Below are 20,315 nucleotides of genomic sequence, written 5' to 3' on the forward strand. Positions count from 1 at the left end.
TTTTCTGTTGCTAGTGGTTCAGACTTTTCACAAGTTATACTTATTTACTGGGCAAAGATATGAGAACAAATGTCTTACAACTTAAGGGTTATGAACTCATGGATAAGCATCTTGTAACTCAAGGGTTATGAACCTCAACAGTTCTAATATTAGGAGCTGGATCACATCAAGATAAAATCAAAACTTAGTTTAGGTCCAGGATAGGATGTATCTCTTTTTCTACCAAGAGAGCAGAAAGAGAGCTATAAAATTGCTTCTAGTTATCTATTCTCTAGGTATCTATATCAGCCCTGTGTCCATTTTCAATGAAGGAACCTCCCCACGTTCGCCTGGCCTGGAATGCCACATGAGAGGCAATGCACAACCATTGTTCCTCCTACAGCAGGGAGGAGCTAGACAATAAACTTCTTGCCCAGGAGCCCTGAGTAAGAATGGAGTAAGGTCACAGTTTCTAATGCCAAGATTTTTACTTTCTGAACAAACAGACCTATTGAGACTACATGCTCAGTCTGGCTACTGACGGGATCTGTGGACACACAGCTGGGGCAACTCTGCATGATTCTACTGGGCTACAGGATTCAGTGATCCCTAACACATGACAAGAAATAACATCAACAGTGGAAGAGCCAAGTACTTTCCCATAAACTTCACTTTTACCCTCAGATTGCAGAAGCAGGATAATATGCAAAGGCTGAGCAGATAAAGGACTGTTTAGGAAGAACAGAAGGGCACTGTGGTAAAATGCCCACACAGCACAGTTAAAATCTCGTCTACTTGTTCGTAAAGAAAGAGCTGAAGTGCCCTCCTGAAAGCTCAGGGAAACAGTGTTAGTAAGGCCAATTATAGGTTGTGTAAAGACACAGTTAATGAGTTTCATAGCCTGGGACTTCAATAAGTAATAAAATTTTCTTTAGAAATTTAACAAAAAAGAAAACTGTCAGGCCTAAACCCAACATCTGAAGTCATATTAGCCAGGATGAAGTGAGTAAAGCTATGAAACACAGCCAATGGGGCAAAAGTTCAGAAGGTATTCATTTCTGTGGCTTAGTCAAATACCTCATAGCACTCATTTCACACTGTCTAGTAATACTTACTGAAGCATCTGACACTAACAGACAAGTTAATAATTAGATAATTAGCCTCTTCTGCTGAAGAGTATCTTAATATACCTCAGTCTGGATTTTTTCCCTCCTCTGCTTAAATGATGCCATTCAACAGTTGGGGGTCACAGAATCACAGAATATATCTGGTTGGAAGAGACCTTTAAGATCATCCAGTCCAACTTTTGACCCAGTACTGAAGGGTCTACACTAAGCCATGTCTCTAAGTGCCAGGTCCACATGTCACTATAACACCCCCAGGGATGGTCACTCCACCGCTGCCCTGGGTAGACCATTCCAAGGTTTCATGACCCTTTCAGTGAAGAAGTATTTCCTAATATCCAGCCTAAATCCTCCCTGAGGCAGCTTGAAACCATTTCCTGTAGTTCTGTTTACTTGACACCAAGAAGAGGCTGGCACCCTCCTCTCTCCAAACTCCCTTCAAGTAGTTGTAGAGAACGAGGAGGTCTCCCCTCAGCCTCCTCTTCTCCAGACTGAACAATCCCAGCTTCCTCAGATGTTCCTTGCAGCTCATGTGTTCCAGGCCCTTCATGAGCCTCCTTGCTCTTTGGACATGCTCCATCACATCAGTATCTTTTCCATAGTGAGAAGCCCAGAACTGAACACAGTACTTGAGGTGTGGCCTCACCAGTGCTGAGTACAGGCAGACAATCACTCCCTGGTCCTGCTGGCCACAGTGTTTCTAATGCAGTCCAGGATGCCACTGACTTTCTTGACCACCTGAGCACAATGTCTTTGGCTTAGTAATAATGAAAAAACAGAATTCTCTATTCTTGGTGAAGTAAGGAACAGGGTCAGCAAAACCACTGCCAAGGACTTCTGGAGGGCAGACTTCAGGACACTGGTTAAGAGTGGCCCTTGGGAGACAATCCTAAAGGGCAAAGGGGTCCAGGAAGGCTGGATATTCTTCAAGAAGGAAGCCTCAGGGGGGTAGACTGTCCCAGTGTGTCATAAAACGGATCGTCACGGAAGACAACCAACCAGGCTGAACAGGGAACTCTTGCAGGGATTCAGGAAAACAGTGGGATCAGGCCCAGCCAGAATAAGTTTATGAAAGGCAGGTCCTGCTTGACCAGCCTCATGACCAGGTGACCCGCCTCATGGCTGTGGACATTGGTCACCTGGACTTTAGTAAAGCCTTTGATACCATCTCCCATAGCATTCTCCTTCTGAAACTTGCAGCCTATGGCATAGGAAGATGGACTCTGCTAGATTAAAATCTGGCTGGATGGTCAGACCCAAAGAGTTGGGATACATGGAATTAAATCCAGCTGGTGGCTGGTCTTAAGTGGTGTCCCCCCACAGCTCAGTACTGGGGCTAGTTCTGTTTAGTATCTTTATTAATGAACTGGATGAGAGGATTGAGGGCACCATCAGCAACTTTGCAGATTACACTAAATTCAGTGGGAGTGGAAGGCACTGCAGAGAGATCTGGGCAGGTTAAATTGATGGGCTGAGGTTAACAGAATGAGGTTTAACAAGATCAAGTACCAGGTCTTGCACTTTGGTCACAACAACCCCAAGCAACACTACAGATTTGGGGAAGAGTGGCTGGAAAGCAGCCCAGTGGAAAAGGATCTAGGGCTGCTGGTGGATAGGCAGCCTGTCATATGAGGAGTGGCTGAGGGAGCTGGGGTTGTTCAGTCTGATTGTGGTGTATCTGGTGTTAGTCTCTTCTCTCAAGTAACTAGTGACAGGATGACATGAAAAGGGTTTATGTTCTGCCAGAGGAGGTTTAGATCAGATATTAGGAAAACTCCTTTACTGAGACAGTAGCAGGGTACCCGGGGAGCTGGTGGAGTTGTCATTCCTGGAGGTGTTCAAGAATGGTGTAGAGGTGGTGGTTCAGGATGTAGTTTAGTGGTCATGGTAGTCGGGTTAGAATTAGACTCAGTGATCTTAAAGGTCTTTCCCAACCTTAATGATTCTGTGATGAGGGATACAGCTTAGTCAAGGACTTGTTAATGTTAGGTAACGATTGGTCTTTCCCAGTTTAGGCACTTCTATGACTTCCTAGAGGGATGAAATGAAATTTTCATTGGGGGAGGTTGAACTAACTAACATGTTCTGTGTGTGACCTCCTTAACAAGTCATATTCACTAAATGACTGCATTACATGCACTTCATAATGAGAAAGTAACTGTTGTATTACATCATACATAAGCTCCCAGTCTACAGAAGGCTTACCCCACAAAAACTTGAGTCAGAAGATAAATCTGGTCCATACATGCTCTATACTGTCACAAATCATCCTGATTTGAAATTTGCATGAGAGGATTCCAGAACAGCACAGGTTTAAGATTGTGCAAGTCTTCAGAGCATTAATGGAGCACTTCTTGTACTGACTGACTGCCCATATTCACCATCAGGGAGAGGTTGTTAAAGTGGCCTTTTTGAGAAGAGGCCAGGGGCTGCCCTGTGTCTGTGCACAGTTGGTGGCACCTCTGGGAAAAAATATTTAAGAAAGGACAGAAAATGCCAGGCAGAGAAAGGAGGGGGAAATCCATAAGAAACAGTGAGGGGATCTCAAGGTCAGAGGAGGAGGTGCTCCACAGGGCATTCCCTGAAGCCTGTGGATGACACATTAGAGGAGAAGAAAGGTGTGAGAAGAGAAATGACAGAGAAACCACTGATCATGACCCCATAACATCTCTTTTGGCCCACTTTCTTAGTCTCTGAAGGGACTTGGACTGAGTGTAACCTGCAGTGATAACAAGGCAGGAGGAGAGGAGTCTGTGAGGAGGTCAAATAGAGCCTGGGAAAGCAGGGAGGAAAACTCTTGTTTTAATGTTTGTCTTTTGTCCCACACTAGCTTTTGTAAAAATACTTACATTAACTGATAAGTCAGTCTTCCCCCAGTTTGCTCTGTTTGTCTACTAGAGTAATTAGTAAGGAATATCCCCATCTTTATCTCAATTTATGAACTTTCTCATTCCTGTTCTTCCTCTTTTCTCTTCCATCATGTCAGAAAGGGCAGTGAGCAAGAAGCCAAGTGAGTGTTATGCTTCTAGTCTAGGCTAAGCCACCACATCTCTCAACTAAAAACCCCACAAATAAAATCCACAAGCAAGGCAACAGAACTGGCCCATGGTGTTTTGTTGTTTTTATTGCAATGGGTGGCTAAAAACATGTCAGACAGGAATTTTGAAGAGAAAGGATATAGTCACATATTTGCCATAGTCAAAACACTGTGATTCTCCCCTCCCTAAAGGGATTTGATTAAAGAATTGCACGTAGAAGCCCTCTGAGAAACTGTAAAACATCCAAGAAGGCACAGAATGTATTAACCCCTGTTGCTGTACAGAAAGGAGCTTTGTACATGAGGGAGTTGGAGAAGTGCCAGGGTACATGTACTCAAATATCAGTGCATGCTGAAAAGAAGCTGAGTCTGTGAGCATTATCTCAAGAGAAAGAAAGAGAAAAGGCTTCTGACATTATTAATATGAGCATGCACTGCAGCAATAAATCACTAAGCTGAAAACTGACAGGTTCTGAAAAATACAGAAAGGAGATTCAAGACTTGAAAGTGGTTGTGCAGAAGAACTAGAGATCATCTCTGGAAATCAAATATAAAGTGAAAATTAGATGGACAAGTGCTAGACATTAAACCCAGATTAATCTGGCACAATGACATTATTGAACATACAACTGGAGGTTTGTTTGAGTTAAGACCAGGCAATAAAGGAGGAAAATCTTTTGAAACTCCCTGAATGGGCAGGACACAATGGACAGAAAATTTTAGTCTAGGTTACTGAAGCTCCTGGAAAAATTACTAGCAAGATGCACAAGCCACCAATAAGAGGACCATAAAGACAGAGTGAAATTCAAATACAGCCTAATTTAAGGGCAGAAGAAAAAAGTGAAATTTGGGAGTTTAGAAGACATCCACATCTTCCAGCACTAACTAGAGCCTCAGACATTGGGTAATCAAATAGCAGAGAGCAGTGCAAAATCAGACCTCCAAATCACAGATGAAAATAAGCATGAGAAGCTTTGAATCTATCTGGAATCATTAATATAGAGGTCTCCATCTTGTATTTCTTAGGGAAGAGCTGGTATCCACGAGTAGAATTGGGGTTACGTGACCTTGTCACACAGTGACAGCTATATTGGTGTGCTTTATTAGTTTTGTCCCAAAACACTGATTTCAGATTTTCTGGGTTACTGATGTCAAATCTGTCCTAATATTCACATTGGATAATTCTGCCAGACAAATCTCCATATGCAGGAGAATGACTGATGGCATTTGCTTTCCTGAGGCTTGTAAAGACTCTAGTTTCTTCTTATATAAATGTCCTTCTTTGACATGTGAGAGAGATGTTCACAGAAGGCACCTCCTTGCATAAAAACCTGATTTTAATGCTTGCAAGGATGGTGAAATGTCAGTCAAGACAAGAGCAGAAGCCACAACTAGCAGCAGAAGCAATATAGACAATGGTTGTCTCCTATCTGTTTTGTGGGCAAGACTGCAGGGTTCTCCCTGCTCAGATATACTACCTAATCATATCTGTTTTGCTGTTAACTCTTAAAATCTTACCAACTTGATCAAGGATATAGCACAGCCATAGAATCTATTAGGAATGCTATTAAATCCCTGAACATTACCTATTTACTGAATTGTTATGAAACCAATTAACTGCTGGCCTGAATTCATTTGGTCATACCCAAACCATTTCCTGTCAAACATCTGCAGAGGATCAAGTTAATCTTCATGGTTTGCTATAAAATGTTGATCTTATTTTGTTAATCTATTTTTCACAGACTCTTCCTTATTTATTTATGTTTTTGTTTGATTCAGTTTCAACTTGAGGTGGAATAGCCTTTATAATTAATTGAAGTAGGAAAGTTTTGATACCATTACTCCTTCTGTATCAGTTCTGAATTCACTTCTATCCCAGCAAGGCATTTTTTGCTGATGCTGTTATTTCTGCACAGTATTTTTGCTTGTTCTTTCACACTACTCCCACTGAAGTCATTCACTTGGAATCTCCATCACTTTGAATAATCATTATGCTGTGCAAAGAGAAGAAATGTGCAATGCTAGACAGTAGGGGAAAAGTCTATTACTTTGAAATAGATCTGGTTTGGGAACAGGGCTAAAGAAAAATCAAGAATTTCTAAAACTCATCATAACATTTTTTTCTTTTGGGTCAGTTTTGATAATTCAGGATTTTGTTACAGTTTTGCCTTTCAAATGTGTAATCTACAGTGAGTGGAAGGGAATAGCTTTTCCGAAGCACACGATGGAAGTCTATTTTCCTCCAATACAAACGGCCATGATACAACCAAAGAAGAAATAAAAGTTGTGTGGGGAGGAGAAAAGTGATTGAGCTCAAGATTTTGCAAGTAAGAATCCTTAAGAAGGAAGAGACTGCACTCTCCTCTTCAAACTGTTTTTGTCCCTACTCCATGAAAAAAGCATAAACCTTCTCTCTCCCACAGTCTGGCAGACACTTTCCTCTGTCTGTATTTAATCAACATCTTCCTATTACAGGGCCAGTTTTCACACCCTCAGTTTTTATTACTTGTCCATTAAGAAAAATCACATTTTCCTTCTTTAGTTCTCTCATTTCTTTCAACTTAAGTCTTCCTCTAAACATGAGAAAGATCACCTATCCACTACCCATCATACACTAGGATGTGTAGCACTCTTCTGTAAGTGTTGTAAGCACTAGCTAACATTCTCCCCATTGCATCCATGTGATGAAATCAGGGATGGTTTGACTTGAGAAATGCTGTATGGAAACAAACTTGTATAGTGTTAATAAATACACCATGACATAAGTACGTATGCCAAGAAGAAAAACCCACTGAAGTGAGAAAAATTTGTATGGGCTTCAAAGAACCTTGGATGAGGTCTTTGGTATTTGCATTAGTAGGTGACAGAGCTAAAAACGATGGAGAAATGGAATCCTTGAAACTGTCCAGCTTATTCACAGAGAGACTATTTAAGGTCATAACAAGCTGTTCTTATCTCTGTTTGTTCTGTACATCATAAATCACTGAAGGGAATAATTACTTTTGGGGTTACTTCATAAAGAAAATGCTACTTGAGTTTTAGAATAACAGGAAATAGAGTCATATATTGAGTTTGGAATAGATTTTACTGTTCATCCTAGACAAGAAGCCTGACAAAGTGAACTCATTTTTTCACCCCTCAAAATATTTCAAAGGTTTTCATACATATGACCTCCATTAGGATAGATTTATCAAGTTATTATGTGCCTAATTATACAGTAATACCAATCAGACCTTAGCTGGGAATTAATACTGCAAGTCTGTCTTGCAGGCGGGATGATATGAAATTATGCACACATGCAGTTCTTTCACTACTCAAAGTTCACCTGGAGGGAAAATACAAGCAACCTGGTTTTAAAATCCAGGTTCAAGGACTGTTCTTATGCTATTCATGGTGGGATTTAGTGCTTACTGTATAAAGTGGTAAAGCAAAACCAAGAACCAAAAGTAATACCTTCATTGTAGCAACTCTCCAACAATCCTGAATATACTGATTCTTTCCCTTCTGTTTTACTTAACTCCTGGAACCAAATTTAAAGGACTGACTTAAAGAAAAGCTCTACAATGGCCAAGTTAAATAAAAAAGCTGATTATTTTCAGAATATCACACAAGCCATATGTGTTATGATCTGACCTTCTGGATCGGGTTTACTCGCATTTGTTTTTTCTAGATCCTTCACCTTGGATTTATTTGTTTCTTTTCTTCTCTCTATATCTTTAACTGAAAAGTAAGAGTGAGAAAAAAAAGTTAAAAATTAATCTAGAAGGAGTACAGTCAGAAACACATGATTTTCTTCTTCCAGATAAAGAAGTTGCATGCAACACCTTGTGATATCCTTCAGTAACAAGTTAGTGGATTTTTCCCTCCCTCCCTCAGGGTTTATTCTCCTTCTCATGAATCTTTCCCCACCTTATCATCATTAACGTTCTCAAAAGCAACTCTTCTCACACAGGAGAGTCCAAATACAGTGACATCAGCACCTAAGCTCACACTGACAAGATCCAGCACTGGAAATAAAGTCCAGAAAATTGGCAAAGCTAGCTGGGGAAAAAGTCCAGCATTGCAGAGTTCCACTCCAAGTCATCCAACACAAAAAACACATGAGCCAGCTGTTACATTATCCTCTTTAAAGAATCGGTTCAGATTCTATGTTCAAATCTATGTTCAGGGCACCAAATACTCTCTTGAGATTAAAAGCTGTTCCAAAGCTCAGACTTCAACAGTTTCCTGTCTCATAAGTGGGTGAGACACCTCCCTTATTATGTCCCAAATCTCTCATAACAGCTAGATGGAAGCTAGCTTGATTAGCAATTCCTAATACTGCATCAGTAGCCAGTATCCCTCTACTCATAGTCAGCAAAATCATTGCTAGAGGCACGTATTAGAAGAAATAAAAGAAAGGGGGGAAAAAAAATCCTCTCAAAGTTTCCTTAGGATGAGAATTACTGCAATGCCCCAGCTCTCTGTAATGGCCAGGAACAGCTTAAAACAGAGTATCTTCCATAGAAAATAAAATTATACTCCAGTTAAAAATCTTTAGTTTATGTAGAGCTGGACTATGACCAACATTCATGAAAGGAGAATGAGTCTTAGCCAGTGGCAGAGTCTCTCTGTGCTTCATCATTCAAAAACATTGTCAGAGGGTGAAAGAGGATTATCTCTCTTGAAACATAAGTATTGTGTTTAATAGAAGTGGAACCAAAGTCAAATGGATTTCATCAATTTCCCCAATAGGACATGGAATATCTGAAACACTCGGAGCGCTCCAAGTTACAGTCCAAAATATAATCACAAGACTATGCTAAGGTATTAGGGAGACAGCAAGCCATTGTCAAACATCTAAGTGTGGCCTTCTTGTGTAACAAACCTCTGCAGAGTCTAAAGCCCTTACACATATTTACACAGACCAAAAAAAGTCCTACCTACAGCATGTTTTTATAGCTGCACTTAGGATTCCACAGTGATCCTTGTTAATTACATACTATGAGCAATAACTTGGAAGCAGCACTAGAAAGTATACCTGGCTCTATACAGAAGAAGATTCTTAACAATGACATTTTATGGTAGGCTTGAGAATTCTTTGAACATCAGTTACAACTCAGCAGCATTAAAAAATATTTCCAATGCCCTAACACAGAGGATACTCTCAAACATTTGCAATGTTTGACCTTTCTTCATGTCCAGATTTAGTGACCACTTTTCAGAGAAGGGGGAAATAAAATAGAACAGAGGATGGCAAGAAAATAATTTGTATGCATGCTGTATCTGGTTTTACTCATGCAAGGTATTGTCAAATGAAACTCCAGGCTCAATTAGATGCTACATGTTTTCACCTGCAGCAAAGAGTACATGAAAAGAACAAAGCCCTCATACTCTTAAATCAAGCTGCCAACTGTACTTTTCTTGAAGAATAGAGGTAGTTTAAATCCCCACACACACACACCTTGTATTATAGGAGTTGGTGTAGCTTTCTGTGGGCTGCTCTCTAACACTAAAGGTTATCTGTGGTTTTGTGGGTTTCCTACCTGGGACAGAACTTAAAAGTAGTGAACACACAGCTGCAGTGATGAAAAGCTACAAAGACACTGACACACATCCCATCAAGCAGTCAGCATATTTTATCTGGCCCTAGTTCTAAGAGACAGGTAGTTCAGCAATGACAGTGACAAATATTCAGTGTCAAGGGAATTCAGCAGGGTTTCACGTGTATTCCCAGACGGCCACATTTTTGTCTTCATCAGCCGAATCTCCACTGATCATATTTAACTGAACTGTTTAAGATAGAGATCAAGGTAAACCAGCTAAGATATAAATCATTATGATGTAGACACAAAGAGTGTATGTAGATCAGATAAAAAAAAAAAAGTTTGAAGCATAATTTGTAAACATATTTGTGACAGTTGAAGGCCAGTAAGAACTTAGCCTTTCACAGTGATTGAACTAGCAAATCGTTGCCAACTGACGCAGCTATAGCAATGCTTTAATAAAAAGTTGGATAAAGAGAAAGACATTTTTAAAGCATCAGAATATAGAATACAGAATACAGCACTTCCCCTTTTGATTCTGCTCACTGAAGATTCTTTTCCACAAGATGTTAGTTAATTTTGTAACAAAATGGGGAAGAAAAGGATTCCAAACCAGTGGAAACAAAAAAACACACCCAAGCATGAACAACTGGATCAGTTCAGGCCTCTAGCTGTATATGCACCTAGTTAAAAGTCTGTGGCTCTGATTTTGGCCCTTTCCATTGCTCCCCTTTGTGTCAGGCCTTGTTGAAATTTCGTAAGTTATACTAAATATCTGACACATCTTGCATATCAAGCATAAAAAGACACATACTTCTGAACTGGCCTTGTGCTGGCTTACTCTCCTTGTCTTCACTGAATGCAATGATCTGAAGGGCATAGTTTTGATCTGGAATAAGACCTTGAATAATTGCTTTAGTTGCAGTGTTTTGAAGAATTAATTGATTGGTTTTTCCACCTGTAAGACAAAAAAACCAAAACAAAACAAAACCACACATAACTTAGTTTGCTTTTCCTGTAGCATGATAAAAGGAATAACTTTAAAACTACCACAAGCTCTACAGAGACACAAATGCTCTCCCCCTTTTGGGACTATCCATACAGTCAGGCCAGAGGACATCTCAAAAAAGCAGAAGTCAGGCAGCCTGACATGGGGCAGTTTTGTTAGACAGACATGCTATAGAATCAACAAGGCTTTGTATCTGGGCTTCATGGAATTGCCACAGTGTCCAGCAAAACTATCAATTAAGAAAAAGCAGAAACGTGGCAAAAAATCTGTCAAGTTTGGTACCTACCCACAGGCTTTCACACTGCTCTGTGACTACCTGTCAGTTCAGATCCCATTGTATTCATGTCATCCCTGAATATCCCCTTTGTCCATTTCATTTGGACCAGAACATTCTTATGTACAAATATAAACAAAGCATATATTATATCTATATAAAAGAGAATACATGTGAAGTGTAACTAGCATCCACCCACTTCTACTACCTTAAGCATCTGATGATGATCATATTCTGTGCCTATGACCACCCTCTAGTGAGACTGATTTCTCTCTTGTGTTAACCAGTGGATAGAATAGAATAGAATAGAAGAGGACTCAACTACACCATGGCATGAAGTGCCTTATCCATCCTCTTGTTATGTTTACAATTCCTTAGTCCTGAAGGGTTAGAATGGTCTCTGAAAAGCTGTTCAGCCTGAGGAAGAGAATCCTTTCACCTTGAAAGAGAACATACAGACTTTTCTTTTACCTGAACTTGGAGTGACAAGCAGCTTATATCCAGCAAATTGCCCTTTGGGGGCTTTCCAAGAGATCTGTACACTGTCAGGACTGACTACATTATATCTTAGTCTTGTGGGTGGGGACACTGCAAGTGGGGAGAGAAAACAGCATTTTAAAATCAAATAAAAAGCAATGGGCAATTTTAAACAAATACACACATAGAGGAAGACAACACAATTTTAACAATACAGGATGCAAGTTATTCAAAATACCACATACATCAGTTTATTAGTTTGTAAAATGACATCCCCAGGTGCACTACTTCCCTCAGACATACCTTCCATTTATCTCTTTATAAAAGCAAACTAATAACCTAACAGCAGAGGACAGAAAGACAAACAGTGTTAGATGTTAAGACTCTAGTTTAGCAGGCAAAGCTGGTAAAAAAAATGCTCTTTGTTAATATATGGGAATTTAAATTGCTCTCCTTGCTTAGATTGACAATATGCATTACCTAACCTCCTTTACCTCACATTACTGTGGACATTTTCCCTCATTTAAGGTCACTCAGGGCCAAATTTTCAAAGCCTTGTGAAGACACAGTAACTAAGAGGAAAGACAGGAATGCACATACAGAGGGAACATTAGCTGCCCAATTTGCAAACCCAGCCCAAGTGACACACAGACTTGTTCTGCTGCAAGCGCTTCTTTGGTCTCATTGGGACTAGTAAGCTTGCACAGGCTAGGCAAGATTTAGACAAGGGTAGGAGGATGGTAAGCAAATCTGGCTTCTACTTTCACTCTCCCATCACCTAGTTTCTCAAAAGAAGCAGCAGCTAAATGAATAAAAGCATGAAATGATTGAGAAAAGTTGTAATTCAGTGAAGCAACACACAGGAAAACAATGAAAAATCCATCCTACATTGTTACTGCAGTATCAGCAACTTTCTGTCTATGCACATAAACTAGTTTCTGCACACCTTTGCATCCTTCTAGTCAAACTCCTCTGATACTGGAGAAGGCTCTACATTGTGCTTCTGCTCTGCTTCAGGGAGTCACATCCATCCTTCACAGCAAACTACTGAAGCAGAACTGCTGCATGTGCAGTCTGTCAAGAAGGGGAAAACTCCATGCACTGGAATACAGTTTGTCTGACATAACTAACTGATCTAGAAGGAAAGGCAGCCAGGGAAGCTACCCAGAGACTGAACAACAGAAAGGGCTAGAAAAGGTTAAACAAACTACTCCATCAACATCACACCTCCTCTTCCCAATACTTCCACAGTCCCCTGAACTACTTCCTTCATTTCCCAAAACCTTGGTGTTTCTGTCTTAATTAAGACCATACCCAGTTTGTTGGCCCACTAGATATAATAAACCACCAGCTCTCATATTTCTGAAATTTAAGGATTACAGCATATGGATTATCTGAGTCAACAGGGAATGTGCAAGCCAGCAGTCTCTGGCCTTTCCACTTCACCTGCTACACTCTGTGCTGCTCTGGAACTAGCAGCGGCCAAAGACCTAACTGATTACTTTTTCCTAAGTGTGTCTTTTTCCAACAGCTTGGAGAAAGAAAGAAGGGAAGAGGCAGGTTGTAGTTTCTGGAGATTTGGGATGGTGTTTTCTTCATATGGCATATACCATTACAAACATTTTTGGTCTTGCAAGTAAAAATCTGGAGGTTTATTACAAGAGATGTATTCCCTTGCATCCAACCTCTCAATCCATAAGGGACAACTTTGCCAGGCCAAAGACATGTTCTGTAGTTCTCTACTTTGAGGGACTTAACACCAGAACATGTTAAAACAGAACAGCTAAGTAGCACCACCACATTTTGGAAGACTTCAGAAAACAAACTCAATAAGACAGGCAAAAGGACAGGAAGAGCAGACAGCACACCAAATCCACACACTCAAAACTATACTTATGCACAGCACTAGACTTACACTCAAACAGGGTATTCGCCCAGCTGCTGGGCACAGTCTCAGCAGACTCTTAAGATTTCATGTCACATCCCAGAAGTATAGAAAAAGAAAGACTGCAAGCAATAGTGTGTGCAGGAATCACAGCAAACAGGAAATCAGTTCTTTGACAATCTGGCCCTCATATTGCAAAAAGTTTTGCTGGGCAGGTTTCTGCAAGAACATTCAGCATGCTGCAATTGCAATAAAATGATAGAGTCTATGGCAAACAGCTTTGAAAGCCAAGTAAACTACAGTCATGGATCCTAGCTTTTAACTAATTCTCAAGATTCACTCTGTCTTTGAGCTATAGATAGATCACAATGAATTGGGACTGAATGAACCATGACCCACAAATCACACCTATGTGTCTGCAAAATATGCAAATCTTATTACTCATTTCATCTAAGGAAGAGCAAATAAACTTTTGAGCAATGACTTTTATGCAAGCAGAAAAATGCTGCACATTCTACCACGATTAAGTGGTAAATTTGTATGGGGATTAGGAGGTAGAGCAGAGAGGGATACAGTAACACCAAAGATGGATCAAAGAAAAAAAATAAAATCGTATCTTAGAATGTCTAAGTTTATTTTCTCTGCCATCTTCTTCCTTTCCCTGTCATTCCATTCCATCCTACTTTCAAGTTAATAGTTTACGAAAGCACCTTCTAACAAAGAAGCATAGTTCTGCCCTAATTGGTATTAGCCATCACCAAAACAGGTAAATTGTGGGAGCCCCTAAATACCAATCACAGATCTTACAAGCAAAGAAGGGACAACCACCAAAAAGGGTTTTTTGTTCACTACAGAGGAACAGTATGAAAGACTAGAAAAGTTGTGCCAGAATAGTCTTTACATAACTAGTCAATTTTCAGTCGATTGGTTTAGGGGGTTTTGTACTAAAGGTAACAGTGAGGGGGGATGGACATTCTCACACAGCAACTAACCATAAGGAAGAAAAGAATTATTCACCAGATATTCAAATGTGTCTTAGTTGTGCAAAGACTAATGCTCTGGCAGAGGAAAGTACATACAGCTAAGGAAGTTAAAAATCTAACACTTGAACAGACAACAAAATATTGATGGGAATTACTACACATTCACCAACCTGAAGAGGATATCTTTATTTCTTTGGACCTTTATTGTCTGTGGAACAAAATCTCACTTCTTGCAGAAAGGGAAAAAAATTAATCCAAGCTGAGTCAGTTAACTGATAAAAATCAGTAGCTAGAGCTTGTTAAGTGGTTTTACAGGAATGCAAAAGTGAATGGCCGTCAGCAACATCAGAGCAGTCACCCAAGAAAAACCTACAGACAAGTTCAAGGCTTTGCTTTACACTACCAGATAAATTACCACTCCAAATACATCACCCTTGTGGGCAACTAAGGCAAAAGTATTTTGAACTAAATACCTTAATGGAAAGGAAAAATACCATAAGTTGCACATGTGCAGTTAAGAAAAACAGTAGTCTAAGACTGGATACTAACTAAACCTTGTGGCTTCCAATTTACTTTTGTCATAAGACTTTAATGAGTTAATATGCACTGCAATTACATTAGTAACACATGGAAATTATTGTTGCACAACGAAAAGTCTCCATCTTTAAAGAGAGAAGAAAAATTCTTAAAGCAAGTCACTTTATTCATAAATGGAAAATTACAAAGTATTTTTCTTGCCCAGCACTACTTTTGTGTATTACATAAGAACATAAATAGACAAAAGCTGGATTTTGGTGTTGATGTTGTTTAAGTATTATGCTGAATGAGGAAGACACAGCAGTGATGACTGTGAATAAAACACGTGGCACCATGTGATTTATAAGGCAGTGAATCAATGAATGAGATAAAAGCATGTAGCTCAACACAGCTAACTTCTCAGGTGAAGGAATAAATTGTAGCTTCAGGCACGTTGACTTCAGTTTCCCAAGCACATTCTCCTTTCCAAGAAGTCACATTACACAACTTTACCTGAGCACTTTTGCCAAAGGAAAGAAACACAAGCTGGAACTAATACCAGCTCTTCCTACACCCTGGCAGAGTGCATAGTTTCTTAAAACAGACAAACATATTGTTAGCACAGTATTAAACTGTAAATAGTTAAGTCAGCTGCAGGGAGAGTTTACTGCAAGGGTGGCAACCTTGAGAAAAGAAAAGGCTTTGAGAAACATCTTATTACTCCAAGTGTAGCAAGAAATATTTTTATTCTGTGACCATGGAATAGAGACTTCACATCACCTCATTCAATAACATAACAGCCATTTTGGGCCAAAGCAATAGTCCACTTAGCTTAGTATCACACTGCTGACAGCATTCAGCAGCTGATGCTTGCTGAAAGAGTGTAAGAACAAGGGAAGTATTGTTCTTTATTCATCAAGTATACCAACTCTAGCTTCTGCTTTTGTGATGATTCTGGAAAAAACTCTCTATGACCTTCATCTCATTGTATTAATAGTTTGAGAGTTTTCTCCCTTACTTCTGACAGATTAAATCAACTTTTAAAAGAAATGTTAAAAAAGAAAAAAAAAAAAAGAGTCTGGTTTTCCAAACTCAAGGAACCTGCCAAAACTTTCTGGAGATGGATCCCAATCCCCAATCCTGTTTTGCAAATCTTAACCACGTGTATTAGGACTGATCTATACAGAGAGAGCACAAACCATATGCTTTGCTTTATTGAGTCACAAACATTCTGGATCTCATTTCTGACCAGCACTGATGTGTTGAAATTGAGGAATGTGTATTTCTTCATTCAGCTCACATTGGCCACACTAAATATTCTTGCTTTTATATGCATCCTTATGTCCTAAGAGAGGTTTGTAAAATACTTGGAGATTCCCAAACATCCAAGACAATATGTGCTTCCCCAGTACTTGAGTGCCACGCAGACTGATACTTGCATGTACCAGAATTTGGAAAGCCAGAGGTTGTCACTGCACTCTGAATGTGCTCATGAATAATGCATTACACAAGATGCTTTAGAAGAGACCCAGGATCAAATTCTGCTCAATTATGCCTATGCACTCTCATATAAAAGGGATTACATAAATGTAAAAAGATGAAAGAAATCTTTCTCTAAAAATCATAAAAACTGATTAGCATTCTTTCTCCCTTCTTCCCCAAGCAACAGGATACAATTTCTCTAGATGTCAAAGCACTGTCCCCATGATCCAACAAGTATTTAAGCTTAACAGTCTCAGCAGTATCTTTTAATACTCAAAGGACATTTTAAAACAAGCTGCAAAAGTAGTCTGTGACATTTAACAGTCCTGTGCAACACTGTATGATGTGCTGCAGATAGCTACTGTTCCAACAAAGGAAAAAAACCCATATATTCTATAAAAACTTATTAACATAGCTGGTTCTTCAAACTTAGTTGATTATGTAGAGGGCAGTCACAGCAATTCCTGAACAGTACTTTCATTTAAATAAATTTTTTTTAAAAAGTTCCATACAACTCATTTTGAGACACCTGAGTTCACAAAAAGTTGACACTATTTGAGGCACTACTCAAAAAGGACACATAAATTCTACTCCCCCTTCCATCCAGAGCTCAGCAGTAAAACTCCTGCTCCACTTGCAGTAGTACCAGATTCACATGCTACTAAGAGTGAAGTAACACTTGTATCTGGAATAAGAAAGTCCTGCAGATTAGAGTGAAAAGCTCTATCTTCTTATTTATGACATACCTTGGCCCTCGGCATCACTGACGAAGCAAGCTGCAACAGCTAAAAAAGCCAGGAAACAGCTCTGCGTCTCATACCGAAACAGCATCTTCTTCCTCTCAACACAGTATCAGCAGGTCTGAAAGCATACAGAACAAAAAGACCCATTACACCTGCAAAGATAGGGCCTTAAACACTTTCCACTACAATTATTCAACACATACAGAAGCACACCTCAAGACACCATCAACTTGTTTGTAACATCATGCTTATGAATGTTTTAACTGTCATTCAACTTCATCATACTACCTTTAGGAAATGTCTTGGCACAGGAAGAAGAAATTTTGCTGCCTTCTCTTTTCAGTATTTTATGGAAAAAATAAAATAATTAATAGTAGATTTCTTGCTGTCAACCAAAGCTGGCATCTGAAGGTTTACTTTGGTAAATTTGGGGTTATGCATTTGGGCTACAAGTCCCTCCTACCTACCTCCTGTATCATTTTCTGTAATATTCTCAAATATACCATCATTGAACTTGCTTTCCATGCTTTCATTGTCTTCCGAGAAAGTGGCTGACCCACTTACTTTGTGCCTAATATAAAAGTCAAACTGAAGTAGCTCAACCATTATTAAACACGTAAAGAGGAAAATACCTATATCTCCTTCTCTCCAAGCATTAGCAATTTGCCACAGTTATTCCCAGGACTTGGTAGGTCTGCTGTTGCAAGTACCAGTCAAGAACACTTGACATGCCACCTGAAAATACACAGGGGGCTTAGTCACTGTGAACTCTATCCCCACAAAGGGTCACCCAAGTTTTAGCCAAATTATCAACAAATGTCACTCTACTTAAAATAGATTTTGAACCAGTCTCTTATAGTATGAACCTCTCAAGACAGAGGCTAATCACTAGCTCAAAAAAGACAAGACATGCACCAGAAACTTTGGTCCTGCTACACCCAGTTCTTAGTACACATCCTCAAGTGGCATTCAGAAACCTGAGCAAAGTGAGCAGGCTTTCTGATACAGACACCCAAGAACTGGATCCATACAAGGATTCAGTCAGCACACAGTTGCCTAGTGACAGGCAATAGGAAGAACAGAGTTAAGTCTCAAACAGTCTAAAATCCACCCCTTCTATATCTCAAACTGGGTATTGATGCTTCTATTCTCATTCAGGAATGCAACCTGGAACATGTAAATGTAGGCTCTTCAAAGAGCAGCACAGAACTCATCCTTCAATGCAGTCACCACTGATGTGCAGATTTCTTTCCAGGCATTAAAATATTCACTCGTAGTGGCGGTGCAATGCCCCACCTGCTAGACTTCATCAAAAAAACTCTCCTCTTAGACAGGAATTGTAAATATTCACAAGCAATCCGGCATGGAAACACTCTTTACTGCTGCTTTTAGGGGAAAAAAAAAAATAGAAAAAACCCAAGATCAAACAGAGAAGAAAAGTTTATTGGGATATATCCAACTGTTGCACTGGTGGCGCAAGTTCACCTCTGCAACGAGCTGGGCTTCAAGTTTTGCTTCACTACTAAAGGCAACCACGAGTCTGCAGCCACCTTGTGGGTGACTTCATCTGGAAATAAAAAGAAATATCCTATTCCTCCTGCTTTTTACATACCTCACCTTTTATTAACTATTTGGTAAAACAGAATAGCCCTGACAGTAGAGGCCAAGCCCTCCCAAGCCGAGAGTCCTGCCCATGAGGTGAGCCCTGCTCCCCCATATGCTCTCAGTTCCATCCTGTAGTCCACACGGGACATCTGCGTAGATCTGGCAACAGGGCACGTTCTCCTGAGGGAACAACTTGCCTTTGAGACTTCCCAGACCGGGAGAAACCCAGCACACTCCGCTGGGCGCTCCGTACCGCCCTGGCCGCAGACGGCACCCTGCCCATGCCAGGAGGCAGAGCCACCTCGGCACAGCCCTGGCAGCCTTTCCCCAGGGCAGGCAGCTCAGCGCTGCTCTCCTGAAATGAGACACAGCCCCTAGACTCCCAGTCTCTGTGGCTCGTCATGGAGCGCCCGGGAAACAGCCAGATGTCTCTCGGGTCGACGTCCCTCCGGACCAAAGCAAGAACGCGACCTGCCCCGGCAGCGCGGCAGCCTCGAGGGCGCCGCCGGGCCCGCTGCCATGGCCGCCGCCCCCACACGGGAAAGGCGGGAAGGTGGCAGAGGGGGCGATGCGGAGACGCCGACGCGGCTCTCGCGCACGGTGTCACGGCGCACGGTGTCACGACACCGCGGTGCCGTTTCGTTCGCTTCTCCGTCGCTCGCACGACGCGGCTGCAGCCCGACCCGAATGGCCGCGGCTCACAAATGCGGCCCCCCGACTCCCCCTTGCAGCCACCGGCCTTCTGTGGAAAACGAGTTCCCACCACAAGTGAAGAAGGGAACGGCGAGGAGTTCATCGCCTCAGCCGAGCTGAGACGAGACGAGAGACAGGCTCTGCGAGACCCGGAGGCTACCCACTGCGGTGGGGGCGGGCTGGCCCGCCCGGACAGCCTCTCGCTAAAAGAATGCCCTGCAGGCGCCGGGCGCGATGAGCCGGGGCGCAGCTACCTGCCTGTGCGCGAGGAACGAGAGCGGCAGCCTGAGGCTCCGGTTCAAAGTATGAGCGCTTATTTTGCAAATATCGTTACTTTTAAAAGTAAAAGCTCTCCAGGTTTTTCTGAGGAGCTCTTCCTCCCCACCACAGGCTCGTCACCTTCCACCCCTCGATGTCCTCCTCCCTCACCCATCTCTCCCTCCGGGGCTCCATTCCGGTCGCCGGGGGTTGTGGCCGGGCAAGGTGAGTGTGAAGAGCTCTCGCTCCTGCCCCTGAGTCCCCGCCCGCCTCGCCCCAACTCTCGAAAGGCACGAAGCGGAGCTCACACCGACCTGTGCGGGCAGCAGCAGCGGGGGTGCGGGCGCTTGGCGTCACGCGGGGCTGGGGGTGTTGAGGTGGCTGCAGGAGAGCCGCTCCCCTCCCCTCTGACCGCTCCGTCCCTCGCTGCGCCGCATCTGATAAGGCGAGAAGGGAGCGAAAGGAGGCGGGCAATTATAGAGCAGAAGGTGGAAAGAAGGGGGGAAAAAAAGAGGCATGAGCGATGCCAAAGATCCAACCCCCGCCCCCAAGCCCGAACTCCGCAGCGGGGGGCGCGGCCAGGTGCGCGGGGAGGCAGGGCTGGGGTGGGCTCCGAGACAGGGGAGATTTCAGGCAGAGTAACGTGAGCAGGTGGTGTGCTTTTATCTATCCTCTGATGGTTTGATGTTTTTGTTTGTTTGTTTTGTTGGTTGTTTTTGTCCTAT

The 20,315-nt window shown here is 41.6% G+C and overlaps 1 protein-coding gene across 8 annotated transcripts in view; it reads right to left on the reverse strand.

Annotated features, from left to right (window-relative positions):
- COL14A1 (collagen type XIV alpha 1 chain) overlaps positions 1 to 20,077 on the reverse strand; it is a 103,968-nt gene extending 83,891 nt beyond the window's left edge. For 2 of the 8 annotated variants that reach the window (XM_068158630.1, XM_068158628.1), the window contains exons 1-5: positions 19,905 to 20,075; positions 17,038 to 17,152; positions 11,420 to 11,536; positions 10,480 to 10,623; positions 7,774 to 7,860 (exon numbers count right to left, since the gene is read on the reverse strand). In XM_068158630.1, coding sequence (XP_068014731.1) covers positions 7,774 to 7,860; positions 10,480 to 10,623; positions 11,420 to 11,536; positions 17,038 to 17,122 — 433 coding nt within the window. In that variant the 5' untranslated portion in view covers positions 17,123 to 17,152; positions 19,905 to 20,075. Of the gene's footprint in view, positions 1 to 7,773; positions 7,861 to 10,479; positions 10,624 to 11,419; positions 11,537 to 17,037; positions 17,153 to 19,761; positions 19,804 to 19,904 lie in introns of those variants that run through there. The other 6 variants (XM_068158631.1, XM_068158626.1, XM_068158632.1 and 3 more) reach the window with 4 other exon arrangements.
- Positions 20,078 to 20,315: the final 238 nt, after the last annotated feature.

This window comes from Melanerpes formicivorus, unplaced genomic scaffold (assembly GCF_026170545.1).
Source record: "Melanerpes formicivorus ecotype bairdi unplaced genomic scaffold, bMelFor1.0.p_v2 SCAF_40, whole genome shotgun sequence".
NCBI lineage: Eukaryota > Metazoa > Chordata > Aves > Piciformes > Picidae > Melanerpes > Melanerpes formicivorus.